This window comes from Acomys minous, assembly GCF_964271855.1.
Source record: "Acomys minous genome assembly, chromosome: 11".
Lineage (NCBI taxonomy): Eukaryota > Metazoa > Chordata > Mammalia > Rodentia > Muridae > Acomys > Acomys minous.
In genome coordinates, this window is record NC_140492.1 from 1,735,168 (window position 1) to 1,758,023 (window position 22,856).

Here is a 22,856-nt window from a genome sequence, read left to right on the forward strand (position 1 = left end):
CTGGCCTTCTGGGACAGCATGCACACAACAGGATATTTTCTAATGACCTCATCCCGTTGGGTCATTCCATTTTTCCTTCCCGGCAGCCGTCAGTCACCCCCTTCTCCATGTTAAGAAGGGGTGCACAGTTTCCAGACCATTCTTGAACTACGTTCAGCATTATCTGCGACTACTTAATTCCATCTACACTCCTACTTCTTTTTTTTTTTTCCTTCTAAATAGCTCTGTTTGTCTAATGCAAAGTGTGTGTAAAGAGTATTTTCCTTGCTACCTTTAAATATATTTAAGTCAATAGAACCGGCCATAAATGTATATATGCAAATGTACTGACTTCTGCCTAGTGCAGTTACCTCCCCCAAACTCTAAGCCATCGACCAGTTTTCCTTTACTTACAAAAAAGAGGGTAGTAGGGGGTGGAGCGATCCCATGGGGCAGCGTCCTGAGGCAGCCACGTGGACAGAACAGCTCCCCCCTACCCTGGCACACCCCAGGCTCCACTGTGGCTCGAATGTGAAATGCCTCCAGTAGGTCATGCATTTGAACACTGCCCCCCCAGCTGTGGTGAAGCTGGGGAAGGTTCTGGAAGCTGTAAGAGGTGGAGCCTTTACTGAGGTGTGGCTCTTTTTCCCTTGTCTCTCAGCTTTCTGACTGCCAGGTGTAGCCACGAGGAGCCATAGGCTCATGTATCCACTCTGGAGCTGTAAACGGAAAAAACCTTTTCTCCGCCAAGCTGTTCTTGTCGGGTGTTTTATCACAGCAACAGGAAGAGGGCAAACTGTAGCATACAGAGGGCTAGGGCGGGGCGGCTCCACCCACCCTGGTCTCTCAGTCTTTCTTGACTGCAGCTCTTGTGTCTCTCACCCTGGCACTCTTCGCCCTCCTTTGCAACTGCTTGCCCTGATACCCTGTGGCCTTTCCCTCAGACTAGGAGTGAATTTAGGATTATCCCAGATTCCCCTGCTGCCCCTGCCTGTGGCATCAATTTCTGTGGGACTTCACTGATTATCTCTGCAGCAAAGCATGGGGGAAAGCTGGTGGGGACGGCACTCCGTCCGGAACCTGAGTGATTCAGAGTGAAGGCTGAGTCTCTGTAGCATTATTGGAGATCAGCACCCCAGAGTCCTGAGTGACTCCAAGACCTGCAGTTCTCTAGCCTTAGTTGCTTTTTGTAGTATATTTGCATAGATAATTGTGTGGATGACTTCAGAACCTCATTATGTTTCCATCACACATCTTCCTCTGCGATCAGGAAATAAACCTAATCCGAGGTCCTCACATGACATTTAAAAATAGTTAATAACAAAAAACAATGTAAGGAAAAGCAGTTTTTAAAAACTCAGTATCAGCAGCTTTCTCTGAAATTCCTACTGAAACTACCAAGAAGCCAGTCCCAGACACACTAATCTTCATACGTAAAGAGGGAGCAAAGAGTCTTCCAAAGGTCTGGACTGTGCTTAAGGGAGATTAGACTTCCTCTTCCGTAGGAGGTTCTGTGGGGAAAGAAACCCTAGCTTCTGTGTCTGAGTCATAATAAGGAAAACAATTCAAATCACTTTTCACATTGAGTGCACATTTGAATAGGCGCAGAGCCCAGAAACACACATGCGTGCACACACACACACACACACACACACACACACACACACAGAGAGAGAGAGAGAGAGAGAGAGAGAGAGAGAGAGAGAGAGAGAGCTCTGTTTCTCATACCCCAGTAAGCAAAGCCTTTGCAAGCCACGCACCACTGTTGTTTGACGCTTGCTGGCAGACTGTTTTATTTAAAAACAAAAAACAAAAACCAAACCAAAGCCATAGCCCGAGAAGCTGACCTCATATTCCACCCACGGGTTCCCCATGGCATTAGTGTCCGGCGCACAGTCTCTGTCCTTCTCACACTCGCTCCCGCGGGTCAGCTGCACCACACAGACCGGTTTCCCTCCGCTGTCTGGGTCGTGCTTTGATGAAGCCCACCCTTCAGTGTTCTTTGGCTCTCTGTGTGACGTCACCTAATTCCCTTCAGGTCACAAGTCCTCTGTCCTCCCCCTTCTCCCCCTTCTCCCCCTCTCCCTCCCTTCCTCCTTCCCTCCCCCCCATTATGTGTGCACATAGGAGCTCTCTATTTTTGAGGCAGGGTCTCTCAGTGAATCAAGAATCTTTGCTAGGCTGAGCTGCTGCTGAGCGCCAGGGATCCTCCTGTCTCTTTCCCGGCACGACGGTCACAGATGCTGGCGTCGTGCTCAGCTTGTAGGAAGGTGCTGGGGATCCGAACTCTGTCCTCATGAGTGCACAGCAACTACTTTCCCTGCTGAGCCCTCTCCCCAGGCAGTTTATTTTGTTTGTTTTTTCCGGGCCAATTTTATTTATTCAGTCTGCACATGTGAGAGAACACATGTAACACCATATCTTCATGCCTGGGCATTCTTAGTATTAAATTTGTTTTAATTATTTGAGAATATCATACAATGTATCTTGCTCATATTCACTCAGTCCCGATTCTTTACCTAATTCCTCAGAGATCCACCCAATATCTGGTCATTTTAACACAGTGGTCTCCAGCCTCGCCCATTTTCTGAAAGTGGGGTGATTTCGCTCTTCATGGCTGACTACGTATCACAACTGGAAAAGACTGTCCATGGGAAACATGCTTCACAGACTCCAACACACACACATGTGCACACGCACATGTACACATGTACACACATGTGCACACACACACACACACGCTGCTTATCTCTCTTTAAACCCTTGTCAGCCTCACTGAAGTCTCTCTCTGCTCTTCCTTGTCATCTTCCCTTCTCAGCTGAAGCTCCTGTGGGAGCACTTCCCCAAACCCAGGAGATAATTTCCCCTAACCTCACCCACCATGTACATACACACACACACACACACACACACACACACACACACACACACATACATACACAGGCACATACCCACACATAGCCACACATACACACATACATACATACACAGACACATACACACACACATACACATACATACATACACAGACACATACACACACACATACACAGACACATACACATACATACATACACAGACACATATACGCACATACACACACACACACACACACACACACACACACACACACACACACACACATCCCTCCATTCAGGCCAAGGCTCTGTCTTAGAGACTCTGTTTTCAAAATAAATCTTGATTAGGCCGTCAGAATTTCCTGAATTTCTTCCAATCAAGACTTTTACATCCTTTCCCTCTTCCCTGTTCCTAGAGTTGCTCCTGTCTTCTGTGTCTCATCCCAATTGTCTAATCCTCAGGCACCAGACGCAGCCCCTCTGCCTGCTCAGAAGAGCCCTGTGTGCGCGGGCTCATGTCTTACTTCTTCTATGAAGCCACCAGGGTTCACTTTTCTCTCCTTTGTCTGATCGCTGTTCTTGAGCTCCAACTAAAACATTCTTCCTAACATGAGTGGCCCCATAGTGAGTGACAAGTGTCCCCTCACCATACAAACAAACGAGCCCTGTTTAAGTTGCTGGAGTTTTCTTTGGCTGCTGTTGTTAATCTTTAAATAATCCCTTTAAAATCTAATTTTATTTTATTTTTCCTAAGGATTTATTCTGGAAAGTCAGAAGAAATCTAACTAGAGTAAAGATTAATGGCAGTCTCTGAGATCTGCACAGGCAAAGCTCTGATCATTAACAAACTAAACAGGGTAATTAGGTGCACAGTTGAATGCAGTGTGCGGGCTTAAATTAGCAGTGTGTAATTGAGCCTCATTTAACTGTGGGAGAAGTACACTGAGCAAATCTTAGTTACAGGAGGAAAATGTCTTTGTGAGATTGCTTTCAGAGTGTTTAACATACACATGCCAGATGACTCCGGACTTAGGAGCCAGTGTGGAGTTGGCCCCGCAACCGCAGAAGGTGTGTCATTACTTTGGGTACAGTGATTTCTCCAGGCAGTTTGGCCTGTGCTATCATTGGCTGCCTTGGTGACGCCTTCCTCAACACCACAGATTACAACAAAGAAGAGCCCAGGCTGAGGTGGCTATTTGGGAGGGAGGGGCATCAACATTCGTTCTCCTTGAATACCCAGCCATTAATGCAAGATGAGAGGGAAAGGGCAGAGACAGGAGGAAAACAAAGAGCATGGCTGTCACTGAGGCGGCTGTCACAGGCTGACATCCTGACTGAAGAACTGTGTGGTGCTGAGTGCACTTAGGTGCAAGGTCGGGAGGGAGGGAGGCAGCGCTTGGGTGAGGAGGGGGTGGGGGCATGGCCAGTTAGGTGTTAAGGAGGGCAGGGATTGCAAAGGTCAAAGAAATGTGACCTTTGTAATCACTCCCCCACTCCCCACCCCACCCCCCACCCCCACATCCGTGTGCACCAGTGAACTAGCCTGCAAAGCCAGAGAAATCAATCAGGCCACCTTTGACATATCTGTGCCTTCCTGGTTCTCCTGTGCCTCTGTGCTACCAGGGCTTTTCTTTGGTCTGTGTGGTCTGTGAGCCACACCCACTGACTCCTCTTGGAGCTGGCTACTAGAGAGTGTATGTTAGCAATGGCGGGGGCATAAAAAAGAGAATTCCCTCTGCCCCTTTTCCATCTCACTTCAGTGAGTGTGGTCGACTTCAGTACCCCTGTTCATTTGCATATGGAAATGTATGCTCATGCATACACGTATATAATATGCTGATGTATGCATCATTTTGTTATTACTCCAGGTTACGTGTTGGAGAACTATGGTAGCTCTAGCTTACCGTCCTTTTAATCCCTGTGAGCATGGGCATACTAATTTATTACTCAATGCTCCTTGATTAACATATTCTACTATTTCTGAAGTGTTGGAGGACGCTGTAGTCCAGCACGTTTTGAGCCACATTAGTATGTGGCTATAACTCAGGATTTACTTAGGATGGAGTCTTTGGAGAAGACCTTTGCCAATTTATACTGCACAACACGTGTTTATTTCCCTCCACAGCCACTGAGGTTACATGTTCTCAAAGGTCTTTTGATTTTTCTGATCTCCTGGCTGGAAGTAGCATATTTTAATTGGCATTGGTGCAGCTAACTTCCAAGTGGGTTCTTCAGAAATGGAGGAAGATCGGTGCTTTCTTTCATTTTTTTTTTCAGAAAATTGACATTTTTGCAGTGTCAGATCATCTGTTCTTAGACTATGTGGCATCTTTCTATTCAGCCCGGTCTTTGATTTTGTCCTGGGGGAATAGTTTACGGTGTCATTTAAGCTCGCTGTGTACATTGATAGCTGCTGCAGTCCGGTATTTAATGTCACGATTAGTCTAGAAAGAGGATCTTGCATAAGTTAGGTTGTGATATGGCTCACAAGGACATAGCATCACCCTGGTGTGGCCCTGGGTTAGGTGAGGAAAGCAAGACCATAGGCTACGTGGACATTCCTGGCCATGCACAGGGCTGAAGCTGCAGTGGCCACTGTGGCTTTCCAAAGTCCCCTCCTTTGGGTCCTCCATCCCCCCCCCCTCCCGTGCCCCCCCCCCCCCCCGTCATTGCCCTGGGCTGTCTGTCTTCTGCCCTCTCCTTAGCTGAGGCTTGGCTTGGCCCTTTCCTCTCACTCCTTTACAGTAATGTTCTGAGCATCAATCTCCAAGGCAGACTGCCCTGCCACAGGCAGATCACTTCCTGTGTGGCTTGCTTCAGCCAACCCTGATCTCCAGGCAACCTGCCTTCTCTAACAGAGCCCCTTATCCCAGGCTTTTTTTTTTCTGTACCTCACTAAGAGCACAGCATCTTCTTGATGAGGACTCCCATTGGTACCCAGTGTTTCTGAGGCCCCCAGTCACTGAGCATCAGGCCCTCATGCCGTGTGACCTCATCCTGAAGTAGTCCTCACTTCTGAAGGTCATATGCAGAGATACTCAGTGTACGATGCTGGACGGAGAGTGTTTTAGCCATCCGTATACACCAGCCATCTTGGCAAACGCCTCCTTCTATCCAGTCCAGCTGGTCAGTTATTGGGGGGCTGAGGGGGGTCGCAACCTGTAGATAAAAAATGGGCGAGAGAGACGCAGGGCTCAAGGAAACAATAGCTTGTCAAGAGCCGTTTATTGAAGGTGAGGGCAGGCTTTTTAAAACCTGCTTTAGGGAGGGCGGGGGTAAGCAAGGAGGGTAAATGGAAAAGTACAAAATCTTCTGGGGTTGAGCCCCGGGAACATCTGCAGGGGGAGGGATTTTCCTAGGTGGGGCAAAGCAGGATGTCTCTGTGGTTATCTCAGGATCTGATCGCTCTCTTCTCAGGGCTAAGCCGGATGCCTTGCATGCCTAATGAGTGGCCAAGCAGGATGTTTGCTGCAGATGCTGAATGGGTGGGGGTCGGCCACAGGCCGTTTGGTCCCTGGCATCCTTCAGCTCTCAGATGAAGCTGCCAGTGCAGTTTTTCAAGGAGCCATTGTCCCCAGGCTGTTCCCTGAGGTCCCAGCTGCGACTCCCGCTGGAGTCTCTAACACAGCAAGCAGAGGGCACAGTAGAACCTTGCCAGGACTCTAATTCCTCTCTGACCTACATCTGAGCTGAGAGAAACGGAGAGCTTTGAAAGTCACCCCGTTTCGTTTCTCCTTCTAATTTAGTCAACGCTGGTTGAGCGTTCCAGCTTCAGAAAAGTTACATACTCGTTTCCAGGACCATCTCTGAACACTGTGGATTTAGAACTCAGGTTTCCAACTCCGTTCCCCTGACTTCCTGACGGTGACATGCAAAACATCTTGAGGAACTCTCGTGTGCGGGTGCGGCTGTCAGTGCAAGGTGGCAGGCACAGCCTAGACAGGTTCTTTATGTGGCATCTGATTAGCAGAGCCATCTGCTCTTTTAATTATTATTGGCTCAGTTCAGACGGAAATAGGGAAGGATAAAGAAAGCAAACTGAAAAAATAGTTAGGAGTTAAAAAGAAAAAAAAAGAAAGAAAAAAGAAAAAGAAAAAATCAAGCGTTCTTTTGAAATCTTCTTGAAAATTTATCAGTCCTGTTAAAGATCTAACCCAGCTGCACAGCAGGAACCTAGAGAGTCTAGTGAAAGAGTAATTAACATCAAAATCCTAAAACTGGTTTGCTTTCAGGTAATAAATTGAGATTATTCCAGGAGAGGGGCAGAGCACATTTTGTGGGTTGTACATGAGGAAATAATCATGTTGGAATATAAAGTAGTGTATCTTAGCTTTCTCTCTTTTTACCTAATACTATATAGGATAAACTATATATGGCATATGTGCGCCTGCTTGTATGCAGTGGGAACACATGTAAGCTGGTGCACATGTGTGTGGAGCCTCAAGGTCTAAGTTGAGTGTCTTCCTTGGTCACTGCACAGGTTACTCACTGAGACCGGTTCTCTCACTGACCCCGGTGCTTGCTGATTCCGGCTACTGAAGCTAGCCAGCCTTCCCTGGGATTCCCTACCTGTGCTTTCTGAGTACTAGAATTACAGGCCACCGCCGCGTGTGCTTGGTGTGGCTTCTGCAGATCCAAACTGTAGTGTTCATGCTCATCTGGCAAGCTCCTCGCTACCGAGCTGCTCCCTAGTTTAGGAGAGAGGTTCACACCCGGCAATGACAACAGACTGTGGAACAACTTGCAGCAATGCCTGGCTGTTCTAAGTGGAGGAGAGGGACAAGGAACCAGTGCCGTAGCTTAAACAGCATAAATTCCCATCAAGGTATGATAAAGATCAGCCTGGGCAAGAAGAGGCCATGGATACAGAGAACATGGGCAACACAGCTAAGAACTCAATGTCGGACCTGAGACAAGAAGTGTGGTAAAGGAGGCATCGAGAGAGAGAGAGAGAGAGAGAGAGAGAGAGAGAGAGAGAGAGAGAGAGGGAAGGAGGGACTCAAAGACTCTGAGGAGAACAAGTGAAAGAAGGGGAGGGAGTTCAGACCTCATAGGAGAGTCTACCAAGATGCGATCACAGGACAAACTTGAATAGACAGCACATACGACCTGGTGTGGTGGACTCCATGCTGGCACCTGGGGATGGCCTGGTGTGGTGGGCTCCATGTTGGCACCTGGGGATGGCCCGGTGTGGTGGGCTCCATGCTGGCACCTGGGATGGCCCGGTGTGGTGGGCTCCATGCTGGCACCTGGGGATGGCCCGGTGTGGTGGGCTCCATGCTGGCACCTGGGGATGGCCTGGTGTGGTGGGCTCCATGCTGGCACCTGGGGATGGCCTGGTGTGGTGGGACTCCATAACAACATCTAGAGATGTCAATTCTATGTCCTTATGATTGTTACGATCCTGGATGCTGAGTGGAAAATGGGCTGGAGGTGCAGCTCTGGTACTGAGTGTTCCTAGACATGCATCATGCATGTAGAACAGACATGCAGATAGATCAATGACTAGTCTGCACGTAGGAAGAGGGAGCCTTGCTATTGCCTACCCTATGAGGGATGCGCAATATCTAATTTCAGGACTCCTTGATATATGTCACATGTCCAGACAATTCAAGCAATGTGACAGCGACGTCAGGAAGGTTCCTGAGGTCCCACCATGACACTTCTGTGCAACGGCAAAGACTTGTGAAGACAGCTGCTATGATAAACTCCACTGAGTAATAGGTTAAACAACAATGGTGTGACACTCACAGTTTTGTAGGGCTGAAATCCAAGGTGTCTGGTGAATCATTTCTTATTTAACACCCTTTACTTGCTTGCAGGTAATGGCTCCCTTGCTGTGTCTTCTCACCATAGGAGGAGGATAAGCTTGCTTATATGAGGGCACTAACCTCATCTTTGGGCCCCAACCACATGATCTCATATAACCAAATTACTTCCCTAGCCCCCAACTCTGAACGCTACCACACAGTACAGGATAGCTTCTCTGTATGCATTTTGGACAGATGATCATTCGGTGTCTCACAGAAGTCCGTGTGACTGTCCTGTTCTACATTCTGTCCCTGGGATGCATAAAGATGTTCTTGGACTAGGACATGTGACACTGGCTCAAAAGTTTGGCACAAATTTCACCATGATGACACCAAGTGACAGAAATATATACATGTACATGTATACATGTGTGTGTGTATGTGTACACACACACACACACACATACACACACACATGTTTGCGGTGCCGCAGATCAATCACAGGTCCTTGCATATGCCAGGCCAGCACTAGGATGAGCGATGCCCATGGTCAAATGGCAGGACTGGGGTGTCAATCTCTTCCATGGCATTTCCATGCTTAGAGTTTTCTAATAAGTAAGGCTGCCTCTTGTGATTAAAAAAAATGTAATAAAAGCAAGCTCCTGGGAGTTCCTGCGTGTAGCTGCCCTGCTGAGTGAGATTCCGTCTGTAGTCATCCACCACCTCTCGCTCCTATGCTCTTTAAGCCCCCCCCCTCCCGCAATGATCCCTGAGCCTTTGGGGTAGGGTGGTAAGATACATACTCCTTTTAAGCTGAGTATTCTTCAGTCTCTTATTTTCTGTATCTTGGCCAGTTGTGGTCTCTGTGTTAACTGGTATCTGATGAAAATAGAATCTTCCTAGATCACTGCTGGGAGATATTTGGTCTAAGGGAATAAAATGAGTCACTAAGGAGCCAGTTTAATATTCTGTCAGCTTATCAGTGCAGCGGCAGTAGGTTCACGCTGGGGCCGAGGGTGAGCCATACGCTCTTGGCCCTGATACGACAGCAGGTGTGGGGTTTACCTTGTGGGATTGGGCTATTCAGAAAGTAGTTGGTTACTCTGATGTTGCTTGTGCCATGACTGCACCAGTGGATATGGCTTTGCAAGGTCAGTCATTGCATATGAAACTCAAAACTCTTAAAGAGCTAATAAGAATTGTAAACAGAAGAAATACATTAAATAAAAACTATTTTAAAAGATGAGCCCTACCATGTTTGTGTCTATATTCCAATGTTCTAGTGTTCATGAGGACAGAACGGATACACACATTGATCAGTGCCTATCAGAACAAAACGATCATACTATTTATCATCATATTTATGTTTGATTATTTTTATTAGTAATGTTCTAGTTTAACAACTCATAATTTCACATATTTATGAGATATACTCTTTTGTATGTATATGTGTACAAAATTGAAATGGTTACATCCAGCTCATTTGCATATCCACCATATCTCATAGGCGTCTTTATGATGAGCTGTTTGAAGCTTATTCTCTCATAGTTACATTGGGATATACAATACCTTATTGCTCTCACCTGAAAATTGGAGCCACAACTGGTTTTCCTGACATCCGTGCAGCCATCTCACCTTCAATGGTAGAACCAAGTATTTTTGGTCTTTCTTTCTTAGAGAGCTGAGCATCTCAAATGATAGCACACAGCAGGAAAGTGAGCAGATAGGCTATTAGGAGTTTGCTTCCACTGGAGCCTGAAGCCTGGATTTTCCCTGTGATCCCGAAAGATCGCTCAGAGTAGAGAAAGTGGGTCCACCTCATTCCATGGCAGAGGGATTTCAGGTTAATTATTTATAAGAGTCTGCACCAAATTAGCCAAGTAGGGAGCAAATTAATTAATAATAGATATCCTATTGGATGTGGTTAAACACTTGTAACAGAATGGAGCAAGGAATAAATACAGGTTTGGGGATTAAATTCCAACTTCTTTCCTCCCTTCCATCGTGTTTTTAATCCTAAGACTCAAAGCTGTTTATGATGGAAGACCCTTGGTGATGGGGCTGTGTTTTGTGCCATCTTGCACTCCTGGAGCTCAGAGCCATGCCAGTCTGAGGGATGACCATGTCCTTGGACCCTGGTTACCTGCTCACCTGTACACAGCACAGGAGCACTGGGGATCAGCTCAGCACATGGCAGCATTTTAAAGCTCAGCTGTTGGACCTGAGGCTTTCTATACCCACAACATATCAAAACAGAGTTCTTGAGCATTTCCTGTTTTAATCTGTGCTTTGGTCCAACTGGACTGAATCATGGCTGAGCCACGGCTGAGCTTCAGAAGGCACTGTCGTGTGGGCTCTCCATCCCTCAGCACATGGCTGTAGAACTCCCATCCTGAGGAATCCGGCAGCGCCACTACTGTGTAAATATCCATTTTCTGAGTTAGTGCTGTACCTCTAGATAGCAATAGCCCATCAAATGGTTTGGTGCATCTAGGCAGGCCAGCTGGACTAGGGCTTTGTCACAGACTTATTTTAGTGGCCCTGCAATAATGTTCACATTAAGTGGCTGCAGGATGGCTCACAAAACAAAAACAAAACAAAACAACAACAACAACAAAAACAAAAACCCAATCTATTCAGAGTCCTAACTGAGCCGGGCATGGTGGTGCACACCTGTAATCCCAGCACTCGGGAGGCAGAGGCATGTGGCTCTCTGTGAGTTCGAGGGCAGCCTGGTCTACAAAGTGATTCCAGGACAGCCTAGGCTACACAGAGAGACTCTGTCTTGAAAAACTAAAAAAAAAAAGAGGAGGTGCTGGCGCGGCCGCCGTGTGCTTGCTGCTCCCCTACTGAAGAGCCAGGGCAGGTGGCATCTACTTAGGTCTCAGCTGATGGCTTGTCAGCGCCCAGGGAAATGTCCCATGCTCAAAAGATGAGGGCGTCTGTGTAGGTTTTCTTTTTGTCCCTCACGTCTGTCATTGAACTTCAGAAGAAGGGTGATTGAAGCAAACATGGTGAGAAAAACACTTCTGTTCCACTCAGTCTATATGGATAAGAGATACTTGCAGGATTGTGACACATGAGAGGAGGTAAAAGAGTCCTCATTGCTTTCTTTTGAAGAATAGATAAAGCAAAATTATATATACATATATAATAGAACTTGGAGGAGTTTTTAAATTTTATTATAATTTACTCAGCTTACATGCTGAATGTTATCCCCAGGAGGATTTTTTTTTCTTTTTAGCTTTCTACCATTAAACACATTTTCCAATTTTAAAATAAGTGGCTTGAAAGATACTGATTTTAATAATTTTAAACTCCTCACTAAGTCAGGGTTTGTCTTAGGCCTTGCTGGTCATTCATCCTGGCCCAGTCAGTGACTTCCAAATTAGTAAGAAACAGTGTCTAAAAAAAAAATGATAAGCAGCCCTTGTTTTCTTTTTGCTTGCTTTCTCTGGTTATAAACACCACGACCAACCAAAAGCAACTTGGTGAAGAAGGTGTTTATCTTAGCTGACACTTATGGTCAATTGAGGGGGAGATCAGGGTGGGAATTCAAGGTAGGAACCTGGAGCAGAAAACTGAAGGACTGCCACCTGCCGCCTGGCTTCACCCCTGCCTCCCCCTTCCCCGCCACAGCCTCCTTTCCTCCCTTCCTCCCTTCCATAAGCGGTCCAGGCCCTCCTGTCTGCCAGAGTAGTATCACCACAGTGTGCTGAGCCCAGAGAAGCTGGCTCTAGTGTCAGTGACCAAACACGCCAGCAATCAGATAGGCCCGCTGGAGGAGTGAGAGCGAGCAGGCAGACAGCCGAACCGTCTTCTCCCATGTCTGTTTCTCTGCGCAGAAGGTGCTGCTACATTTAGAGCAGGCCCGCCCGCTCCACATAATTTGGCACGGAAAATCCCAAGCGGCTTGCACTTTGATTGATTCCAGATCTAGCTAAGTTGACAACCAAGACCAGCCATCACATGACAATACGACCGGGTCTCCAGACACATGTGAACTCACCTGTACAGTCACACATGTGAACATGGATGAAAGAAGATACATGTACACCTGCCACACACATGAATGTGTGCAGATATGAAGATGCATACATACACACACATAGATGTGTGTGCATGCGTGTGTGTGTGTGTGTGTGTGTGTGTGTGTGTGTGTGTAGAGAGAGAACATATATATTTATATGTTTGTATATAAAATCAAGACTTCTGATAATTCTACAGCAGTAAACCACAGAATCTGTCAACCAAACTTTAAAAAATAAAGAAATACGATATTTTTGCATTATAGTCTTTTAGCAGATACAAATCACATTACCTCTCAGGGAGAATCAGATTCTATGCAGGAATATCCCACAGACAACCCCAGTAGTGACAGAAGTGGCCCAAGCCACCCTCCAGCAGATGACAAGGACTCATGCCAGAGCAGTTCCTCCACCTTTACTTGTTTTATTATCAGATTATAACTGAACAGTCAGTCTGGCGTGCTTAAAAATTTGTATTTTTATACTGTAAATTTAGAAGTTTATATTTTTGAAGGAAAAGCAATCTCATCCTTCTGAAAGCTCTGGTGATTGTTATTATAGTCAGTCTGTGCAGCCAGAACCACACAGGTAAGATGGAGGCCACAGCCAAGATGTGGAGCAGGAAAGCAGAGCAGGGATCCTGCCCCCCCTCCCCCCCTCCACTCCTGAGATGAAACAATAACTCTCAGTTTTTAGATTCATTGTTTCACAACTAACTCAAAAAAGAGCCAGATAACCTGCAAACATTGAATACACAAAAGAGTTGAACTTTAACCTAGAAAAAAAAAAAAAGATAAATGTTGCCTGTGAGTCTGAGGAAGTAAGACAGTCTTCCTGGGAAGGGTGTGGATTCTGTTACTGCTTTGTTTGTTGCTTAACGTTTTTATGTTTTGTTGATGTACTTCAAATGGATGCAAAAAGTGCATGCTCCTTCATGTGGAATTTGCAATGGAAAATTTATTTTCCCTTAACCTATTGCATCCTAAAAGAAGGTGGAGAGTCTCAGAAAATCGGCTAAATTAGATGCATAGCCATTACATCTCAATTTTATTGCTGTAAGAGAAATAACTATCTAGCTTGGGTATGAATTTACAAGATGGTATGATTATTATGTGATATAATAAAGAAAATATCCCAGCTTATCTAATAGAAATGCTGAAACAGATTGGACCCTTAAGTAAATACATAACAGCTTTAAACAATTGTGAGGAGATTCTTCAAGTGGCTAAAATAATTCCCAGAGGGCTTTGTTGATGTGGTTTCCGTTCTGTGTGACCCGTAAACTGAGAACCACTGCCCTAGAAAGTGGTTGACTTACAAAGGGCTGTTTCTTATAGAAAATGGACGCTCCCTCTGCCTGCGCTATCAATCGTTGACAGCATCTCAGTCAACTTTGTGCCCACCTCCTCTCTCTATGGTGTCTATGCTGGGGTCTGCTCTGGTCTGAGCTGGGCAGGTCTTGTGCATGCTGCCACAACTGCCCTGGAACTGTCCTGCTACACGCAGAGGTCACACACTGCCTCTGGCTCTTACAGGAGAGCTCTCTGCCCGTCCTCTGCAAGACCCTTGAGCCTTGCGGGAGAGGTGAGGAATGTGTGTTTTATTTAGGGATGAAATTTTACCCCAAAGCATCATTCTCTGCACCATGGCTGTCTGCGGGCCTCAGGGCTAACCACGTCAACGGCATAACCCTTTCTGGCGAGGGTTGAGAGGCACACTGATCCACGGGTTTAACACTCAGCTGTTAGGGGGTCGGTCTCTACCCTGTTTTCACAAAACCGTTGTTTCTGTCTGTTTCAGGATCTAGATTTCTCATCACATCCACGGGAGCCTTGTATATTAAAGATGTACAGAACGAAGATGGCCTGTACAATTACCGCTGCATCACGCGGCACAGATACACAGGAGAGACGAGGCAAAGCAACAGTGCCAGACTGTTCGTGTCAGGTGAGAGCAGGGCCTCCTCACCCAAACTGAGGAATCCGCGACCAAGCAGAAATCTCCAGCTATGCCTCAACATTGTTTTTGGGTTTTTGTTATTGTTGTTTGTTGTTGTTGTTTTTGTTTTTAAATCATACCTATCTTTTAAGCCAACAGCCATGTAGCAATACAAACATAAACATTCCAAATCACTTTACAGTTTGGAAGACTGTACGTTCGTTCTTTTGACTGGAGTGATTTTCGGTTTTGAAAGAGGTGTATTCTTCCATGCCCTTGTCCCACATATTTTTGTTTTTTTTTTCCCACTGAGGAGCACAGACAAGCCAGCCTGCTTCCAGTCACACATGTCACAAGGGCCCTTGCTGGGACAAGGCCGTCTAGGGAAGTGGTTTTTTCAGGTCAGCCAAGTAGACCCTCAGAGGCTGCTATGGACATGGCCCATGGTTGTGCCCTCCAAGACTGAAAGACCCCTGAAACCTAAGCCAGCATGAGCCGTGTCCCCCTGTGCTGTCTAGAAACGCCTATGACATCGTGCTTGTGTTTTGAATGGTGACTTTGTTGAACATGTAGCAACAAAGAGTAAAGGAATAGACAACTAGAGGTGGGTGGAGGAAAGCAGAAGACAGAAGCTCACAGCGCCCGCCCAGAAGGCATGACCAGAGTGGCCCGATGGAGAGCACGGGCAGAGCAAAGAAGTATTTAATCAGGGGAAATAAATACCCAGGAGAATCAGAGTAGGGACGCCTTCTTGGGTCTATTAGCTCTAGCTCCTAATTGAGAAAGTCCTGGGCATAGCAGAATGTTCCCTCTCCTGAGGCTCCCAGATGAAAAACCAGGTGGCGACAGAAAGGGGTAGCATCATCAAATGGGATGCTCTCAGAACCAGCTGGGAAAGGGCGCATGCGCAGGACTTGCCGCTGAGTCAGTTTCCAGCTTCCCATTCCACTTTATATTGTAGAACAGACAATAAGTTACCTGGGCTGGAAGTAGTTTGCTTTCGAACTGTTCTCAATGGCGAAATGACTTAGTCACCTCGGCTGTTTGCTGCTTTGCCCTTGCCCCGCTCCACAGCCAGGAGCCAGGGTCACGCAGGACAGTGACACTTGGGGGGACACGTGAACTGAATACGCTGGAATCTGGAACCGGAGAGACCTGCTGGCTCCAGCCACAGTCCACTGTCAGCGAATGAAACCTGCACGGCCTGTTCCTCCCAGTGCGCATGCTCAGCTCATTTTCTGCTTTTAACTTACTCTCCCTGGGACTGTTGAGAGTCCTAAGCCTCTAAGTTTCATGAGCTTCCTCAGTCTTAGAAGCCACCTCTCTCCCTCATGAAGGAAATGTTAAATTCTGAGATAATAGCAGCAGAGAACAGAGGGGAGCTGCTGCTTCTTTCCTGTTCACCCTTATGTCTCCAGGGCCGAACTTCATGACTGCTTGTCCTAGCCTCTGGCGGAAAGCTATTTCGATATTATTTTCTTGATACTGGCAGTAAGAATTAAACTTATAAGAGGATATACAAAATAGATATTGAAATCAACCTGAACAGCAAGAGCAGCACAACCAGTGTGGGAGAGAACGCACAGTACAGGGTTTGAGTGAGGTTTGTAGGTAGGAGTAAGGAAGGTGGCAGGGCTTCCTTCTGGGCAGAATGGGGGAAGTGAGCTGTCTTTGAGACTGATAAGTCTAGCCTCTATTTGTGTAACTGCCGTATGCCTGGGGCTGGGGTCAGCCGCTTCTCCTTGGCCACCTCTGGGAACTGTACAGATAGCTGACTTCTTGGAACTCCAAGCCCAGTTAGGGCCTTGGTGTTAGGAGAGGGAGTAATTTTCTTTTACTAGCCTATGTGACATGGAATTTAACTGCAGTTTTGATTTATGTTTTCCTGTTGGCTAGTGTCGTATACCTGTTGTCCCTTGGTGTTTCTTGTTTGGATAAAACATCTACTCGCTTTTAAATTTGTTACTAATCATACTTTTAGAACACTTCAGTGCTTTTTGGGTTTTGTTTGTTTTCCTGAGTTTCTTGTGTATGATGGACATTGGTCCTTTGTCAGATGAACAATGGTTGGCAAGTATTTTCTTCTGGTTAGAGAGTGGGGAGAAACAAAACTCTCTTCTACCGTTAGAGTGTAAATCAGAACAGGGAACAGCACGGAAGTCTTTACAAAACTAAAATAAGATCTGCTGTGTGCTTGAGCTCTCACACTGCTGTGTGTATAGACGCAAACAAAATGGCAGGCATGTCACAGCCCAGCATGGCCATGTTGATTCCTGAACTATACTAGCTTATATGTGGAATCAACTCAGGCCATCAACAGATGAAAAACAAAAACGACAAGGAGAATGTGGCAGAGATAGTACAGTGTTCTTGAGCCACAAGGAGAAATGAACCCATTATTTGCAGTCCCAAGGGCAGCAGTGGGGGCTGTGGCATTAACTAAAACAAGCCGGGCAGAGAAAGACAGTAATCTCACGTTCCCATCCATGTGTGCTCTTTGAACAACAGAATCAACCTGAACACAGACTAGTGATTAGTAGGTGATGGGAAAGCGCTTAAATGTGGTCAGTACCGACTATGCACATGTATTGACGTATTATACCAAACCCCCAACACATGTACCATTGACACCTGCTAACCAAAACAAAGTGAGTATAAAACACTTAAAAATGAATAAAGGAATGGTATACTACGCCCCTTTGATTCTGTGAGATGAATTTTGCTAATGTAACAGCTCTCTCTCTCTTGCCACTGTTGAGAGGAGATGTGTGGTGTTCCCTGTTACCAAAAGGTAATCTCCGTCTTGGCTGAGCTGACAACTCCTGTCAAAGCACTCTGACTCCAGATAGGCCCACAAAGCAAGACTCACAGCATGAGCTCTGACCAGGATTCAGCCTTTTATAAGTTATGAGCAGGATAGATGTGTCTTCCCTGTTTTGGCAGCAGTGGGTAGGAGGCCCAGGATTAACATGTTGTGACAGCTCACATGTGCTTCTCGGGTGGCCACATATACTCCCCAGTCTTGGCGCTTGACAGTTTCATTTTTCTTCTGCAGACCCAGCAAACTCAGCGCCATCCATCCTGGATGGGTTTGACCACCGCAAAGCCATGGCGGGGCAGCGTGTGGAGCTGCCTTGCAAAGCGCTTGGGCACCCCGAGCCAGATTACCGCTGGCTGAAGGACAACATGCCCTTGGAGCTTTCTGGGAGGTTCCAGAAGACAGTGACTGGGCTGCTAATTGAGAACAGCCGCCCCTCAGACTCAGGCAGCTACGTGTGTGAAGTATCCAACCGATACGGCACTGCCAAGGTGATAGGCCGCCTGTACGTGAAACGTAAGTTGGATGGTAACTGGGAGAGGGGACACTGGCTGCATGAGAGTGCCCTGAAGGGCCAGCTTTGCCCACAGTCTTCCTCTGACCTTACAGCATCTGCCCTTCCTCCATGGTACCCTGCCTGGCAGGGTGAGAAATCCCACACAGTTACACAGCCCGGGTTTGCTTTGAGGTTTTCATGAGGCCACAGGACCGCTGCCTTTCTGGGACATTACCACTCAGGTGTCATTCTTCATGGCCAAACTCTGAAAACAGACAAGGGGGAGTGTGGTGTTGGCAGCTCGGTGATGGAAGCCAGATCTTAGCCTCTGTTCTAGAAGTTGCTTTTACTTTCTGCAGGGGACCACTATCAGTAGAAACAGAGGTTCTAAATTACGGAGACAGTAGACTTGAGCATTGTTCCTTCTTTCTTCCCTTCCTTCCTTTATTTTTTTTACATCTATTTATTTTGTGTGTTCTTGGGAAGTACGTGTGCGCCTGGATGTGAGAAGACAACCTCTAAGACTCGGTCCGCTCCTTTACCCTGTGCGTGCCGGAGCTCAAACTTGGGTGGGAGAGCTTGGCAACAAGCAGCGTTATCGGATGAGCCAACTGACTGGACCTGCGCTGTTTTGTAGAGAACTTCCTTTTCATCTTCTCTAAGGCTCATCTTCTCTCCATCCTGGCCATGGCCTACTGGGGAGCAAGGATGGTGTGGCCGCGTAGTGCACCCCGACCTAGTCAAACACTCTCAAATTTACTAATACGGAAAGGAAAGCAATATGATTGGCCAACAGGGCATGCCCAGAAGGGTGCAACAAAGCCTCAAAGCCTACAACTATCTCTAAGATATATTTTTGAACTTGATACATTGTGTATGGGCGGCTGCTTCAGTGTCCAACATAGGTATTAGTGCACACACCTTCATCATACCTTAAGTGAGTGAGTTTAAATCGGGGACTTGAATGGGCGCCTGGAACCAGGTAAGCTTTCAGAGTTCCTGAGCTCAGGCTGAGGCTGGCTAGCAGTGGGAGAGTACTTCCCCCACAGCTCTCTTTTCCTGGTCGAAGAGCTATGTCTCATCCAGATTAGACAGTTCAGTATAGACGGCTACCAGAACCGTGATACTAGACTCCAAATACTCTTCTTTTAACTCGGGTCTCTGGGCCCTTGATGCACACTGAGGTAAGTTTATATCTTAGGCTAGTGTCCAGGGCATCTCAATGAAACTCTGGCCATGTGTCTTGTTGTTGTTGTTGTTGTTCTTGTTGTTTTTGCTTTAACATATCCTGGTGAATCTAAATTCCTTCAAATCCCTAGATAACCCACTGTGTCAGAGTGTCAGTGACCTTGCCCATTCTGCTCCCTTCCTGTGGGGTCATCCTCTGATCTCACGTCTAAACTTTCCTGTCTTCCCTCCTCCAGCATGAAACATCATTCCAAGACATGCTCCCCTGCTGTCTTCAGTTGACTCTCGGCATTGTCTTGCCTTCCCCTCTCTCTAAGGACATTTACTGCTAGCTGTATTTTCAAAGTTATCTGGGGAGAGATAATGATCCCTGTTGGGTTGGCTTTTATGACTGGGATCCCCTGACACATCCAGAGAAGTTCTTTGCACCTTCCTCTGGAATGCTCAACCCTCCTGTGGAAGATCACATCTTTCCTCTCACTCTCTGCTCTTGATGGGGAAAGCATTCTAGTGAGTTCCAGGTCTATGAGCATGCCTGGCCTCTATTAGTTGACAAATATGCAAGATGCTAAGCTGACATCTCAACAGACTTTTGTACAAAGTGAGCACAGAGTCACAAACTCTGCTTCTCAATAGCATTTCTTGTTAGGAACATCTTCCCTGCTCACCCCCATAGACAAGCTTGAAATCTTGGGTCCTCGTAAAGGTTTTAGCTCATTGCCCCAGTCAGGCCAAGTCCAGAACTCTGGGTCTTCTCTGTGGTCACCTGCACCTCTATGAAGCTGACTCCAAGATCTGTCTGCACTCCATTATCTAACATCATGTGACCCATCAATTCTCCTGAAAATATTTGATTGTGCCATCTACTTAGTCAACATTCTTCACTAATTTTTCTGGTTTGTTTGTAGTACTGGGGTTTGGACCCAGGCTTTCCCCCAGTGATCTCTTATCCTGACCTTGCTGTTAAATCTTATTTTTAAGATTTAAAAAAAAATCTTAAATCTCATTAAGTTGCTCAGGCTAGCCTTGAACTTGTGGTCTCCTTTCCACAACCTCCTGCTTACCTGGGCAGGCATGCTTAAGTTTTAGTTTTATTAAATCATATTCTATGGGGCTGGAATAATAGCTGAGCTGTTATGATCACTAGCAAGTCTTCCAGAGGACTTGGGTTCAATTTTCAGCACATCTGGCAGCTCACAACCATCTGTAACTCTAGTCTTTTGGGGTCCAGTGTCCTAGTCTGGCCTCCATTGGCCCTAGACTTGAATGTGGTGCCCTGACATACATGCAAGTGAAGTATCTACATTAAAACAATTATTCCAAAATATTGAGGGCCCTTTATAAAGTTGTTTCAAGTTGCCTCTGTAGTTTGATTCCCACTTTGATATTTCCAAGAGCTTCAGACAGTGGCACATCTGTGTTCCACGCTCGAGTCTCTGATGTCTCCGCTCTATGTTACCCGTTCTCTGCCCACTGCGCTCAGCTCTAGCCATCCTTGGCATCTGAAGTTTTCTTCATCCTTGTGATACATCTGAGATATGTCACTCTGCTTGGATGTAACAATAACTCTAGCTCTTGACTAACACACAGAGCTCGAGAACTGCAGACTTTGTACTCTGGGAAGGCGAGACATTGGGAGCAAAGCGGATGAAGTTTGGTGGCTCCGTCCTCATGGCCGGTGAATTTGGTTAAGGCACATCGACTCCTTGAGTAGCTAGTTCTTCTCCTTGCATTGAGAATTACAGCAAAATTTCACAACAAGGTCCTATGTGGATACTCCTTAAGTAATATGTGGGGAAGAGCCAGTTGGTTTGGCACATGCTAATTATTCTGCAAAGTATCTGCTCATCTGTGACTGTAAACCTTAGCACCTGGTAAATGCTCTGTAACTCTTCTTCCCTTGAGTTAGGTTTGTGGAATTGGAGACAGGAATTTCAAAGGATGGAATTCCGTCCTTGTTCCAGGGAGCAATCCCTACATTAAAGCAGAGCTACTTTCTTTCCCACATCTGAACCCAGCTGTCTTCTTGGTAACCATATGTTGTTGGCCCAAATATGGTAGTGGACCAAGGAAAAGCCATCAGTGCTCCCCTGGGACAAAGCTGACAGGCATTGTAGGTCCACACACTCATGGCCCTGTTGGTAATTAGCTTATTACATGTCTCAGTATGTGTAAGTCGAAACTATCACATGACCAACATTGTGCTATTTGGTATTTCTAAACAAAGCGGTACCCCAAATAATGCTGATGTGGGACTCGAATGGGGTAACCTGGCAGTTACACCCTGGCCTCAGCAAAAGCCCAGGATGTTATCTAACCAGTGTCAATACCTAGTGACGTTTTACTTTCTTTTTCATCCTTATCTAATCCTCAGAGCCTCTGAAAGCCACCATCAGTCCCAGGAAGGTTAAAAGCAGTGTGGGCAGCCAGGTGTCCTTGTCCTGCAGCGTGACGGGAAATGAGGATCAGGAGCTCTCCTGGTACCGAAACGGCGAAATCCTCAAGCCCGGCAAGAATGTGAGGATAACGGGGCTGAACCACGCAAACCTTATAATGGATCACATGGTGAAGAGTGATGGGGGCGCCTACCAGTGCTTCGTGCGCAACGACAAACTGTCAGCTCAAGACTACGTCCAGGTGGTCCTCGAAGGTCAGTGGGCGGGATTCGAGGGGGCACGGGATGGGCAGAGGGCCATGCAGAGCTGCTCCTGGGAGAGGAGAGGCCAGTGGCTCTCTGTGTGGTGACTGCTCACTAGCTCAGGCAAGGGAGAGGCAGAGTTCTTGTGAGGGAGTGTGCCACAGTATTTAGATGAGAATTGTGACCTGAAATCAGATGAATGCTTCCCACTCACGCTTGAAGATCAACCTTTCAACCTGGGGTTCCGTTATTTTCTAGATGTGCAGTTACAACAATGCTTTGTTTGGGGGCCTGGAGTGTGTAAGTAGGGGGTTTGTTTGGGGTTCTACCTGATAAATATGTTGTGGGATGCTTAGGGGCACCTCTAGCCTTAGCCCTTGATGGTAACAGTTCTCCCTCCAAGTTGTGACCACACACACATACACACATAACACATACATACACATTCACAAATAAATATGCACATAACACACATACGCATACATACATATGCACCACAACATACACACACACACTACTGCATACACATACACACACAATACACATATATACACATAACATACATATGTACACACAGCACACACAAGAAATGTCTCCAGATATGGGCATGTCTGCCATGAGCTGTGAGGCATGACAAAATTATCCCACGTTTGAGAAGAAAGCTGGAGATAGTAATAACCTCAGTTTCATTAGAATGCATGAAAATACGACCTGTGGTTAGTGCTGTTGTCCGTAGCCTGGTCTAATGTCCCCAGACTTAGGTGTCCAGACTGTGTGAGGAATCGCCTTGGGGTAGAATAACATGGGCTATGTTTGCTTTTTAAACTGATTACTGAGTACTTAAATCTTCACGTTCATCTGTCATCCAGGGAAGGGAGCCATGGCAGGTGACATTTTAGCAAGGCGCATACATACATCACCAGATAATTGAAACGGCTCCTGCCTGGGTATTTGTGTGCCTTGATGGGAATTATATCATTAGCTATCATTTAAAATCCATCCATTATCAATTGTTGAAAGTGATGGAATTATGTTTTCTCTAGCCCAAGGATAGAATAAGTAAAACCCATTAATGTGTTGAGTGCGTTTAAATCTGCCCAATGCGAAGAGACTAGTTCCACTACTGTGCCTTTAGCGTCAGCTGTGTGAGCAGCAGCAAGTGT

The 22,856-nt window shown here is 46.4% G+C and overlaps 1 protein-coding gene across 3 annotated transcripts in view; it reads left to right on the plus strand.

The window, feature by feature from the left end:
• DSCAM (DS cell adhesion molecule) overlaps positions 1-22,856 on the plus strand; it is a 580,894-nt gene that overhangs the window by 306,674 nt on the left and 251,364 nt on the right. For all 3 annotated transcript variants that reach the window (XM_084800819.1, XM_084800820.1, XM_084800821.1), the window contains exons 4-6: positions 14,416-14,562; positions 17,609-17,887; positions 21,430-21,705. In XM_084800819.1, coding sequence (XP_084656945.1) covers positions 14,416-14,562; positions 17,609-17,887; positions 21,430-21,705 — 702 coding nt within the window. The remainder of the gene's footprint in view (positions 1-14,415; positions 14,563-17,608; positions 17,888-21,429; positions 21,706-22,856) is intronic.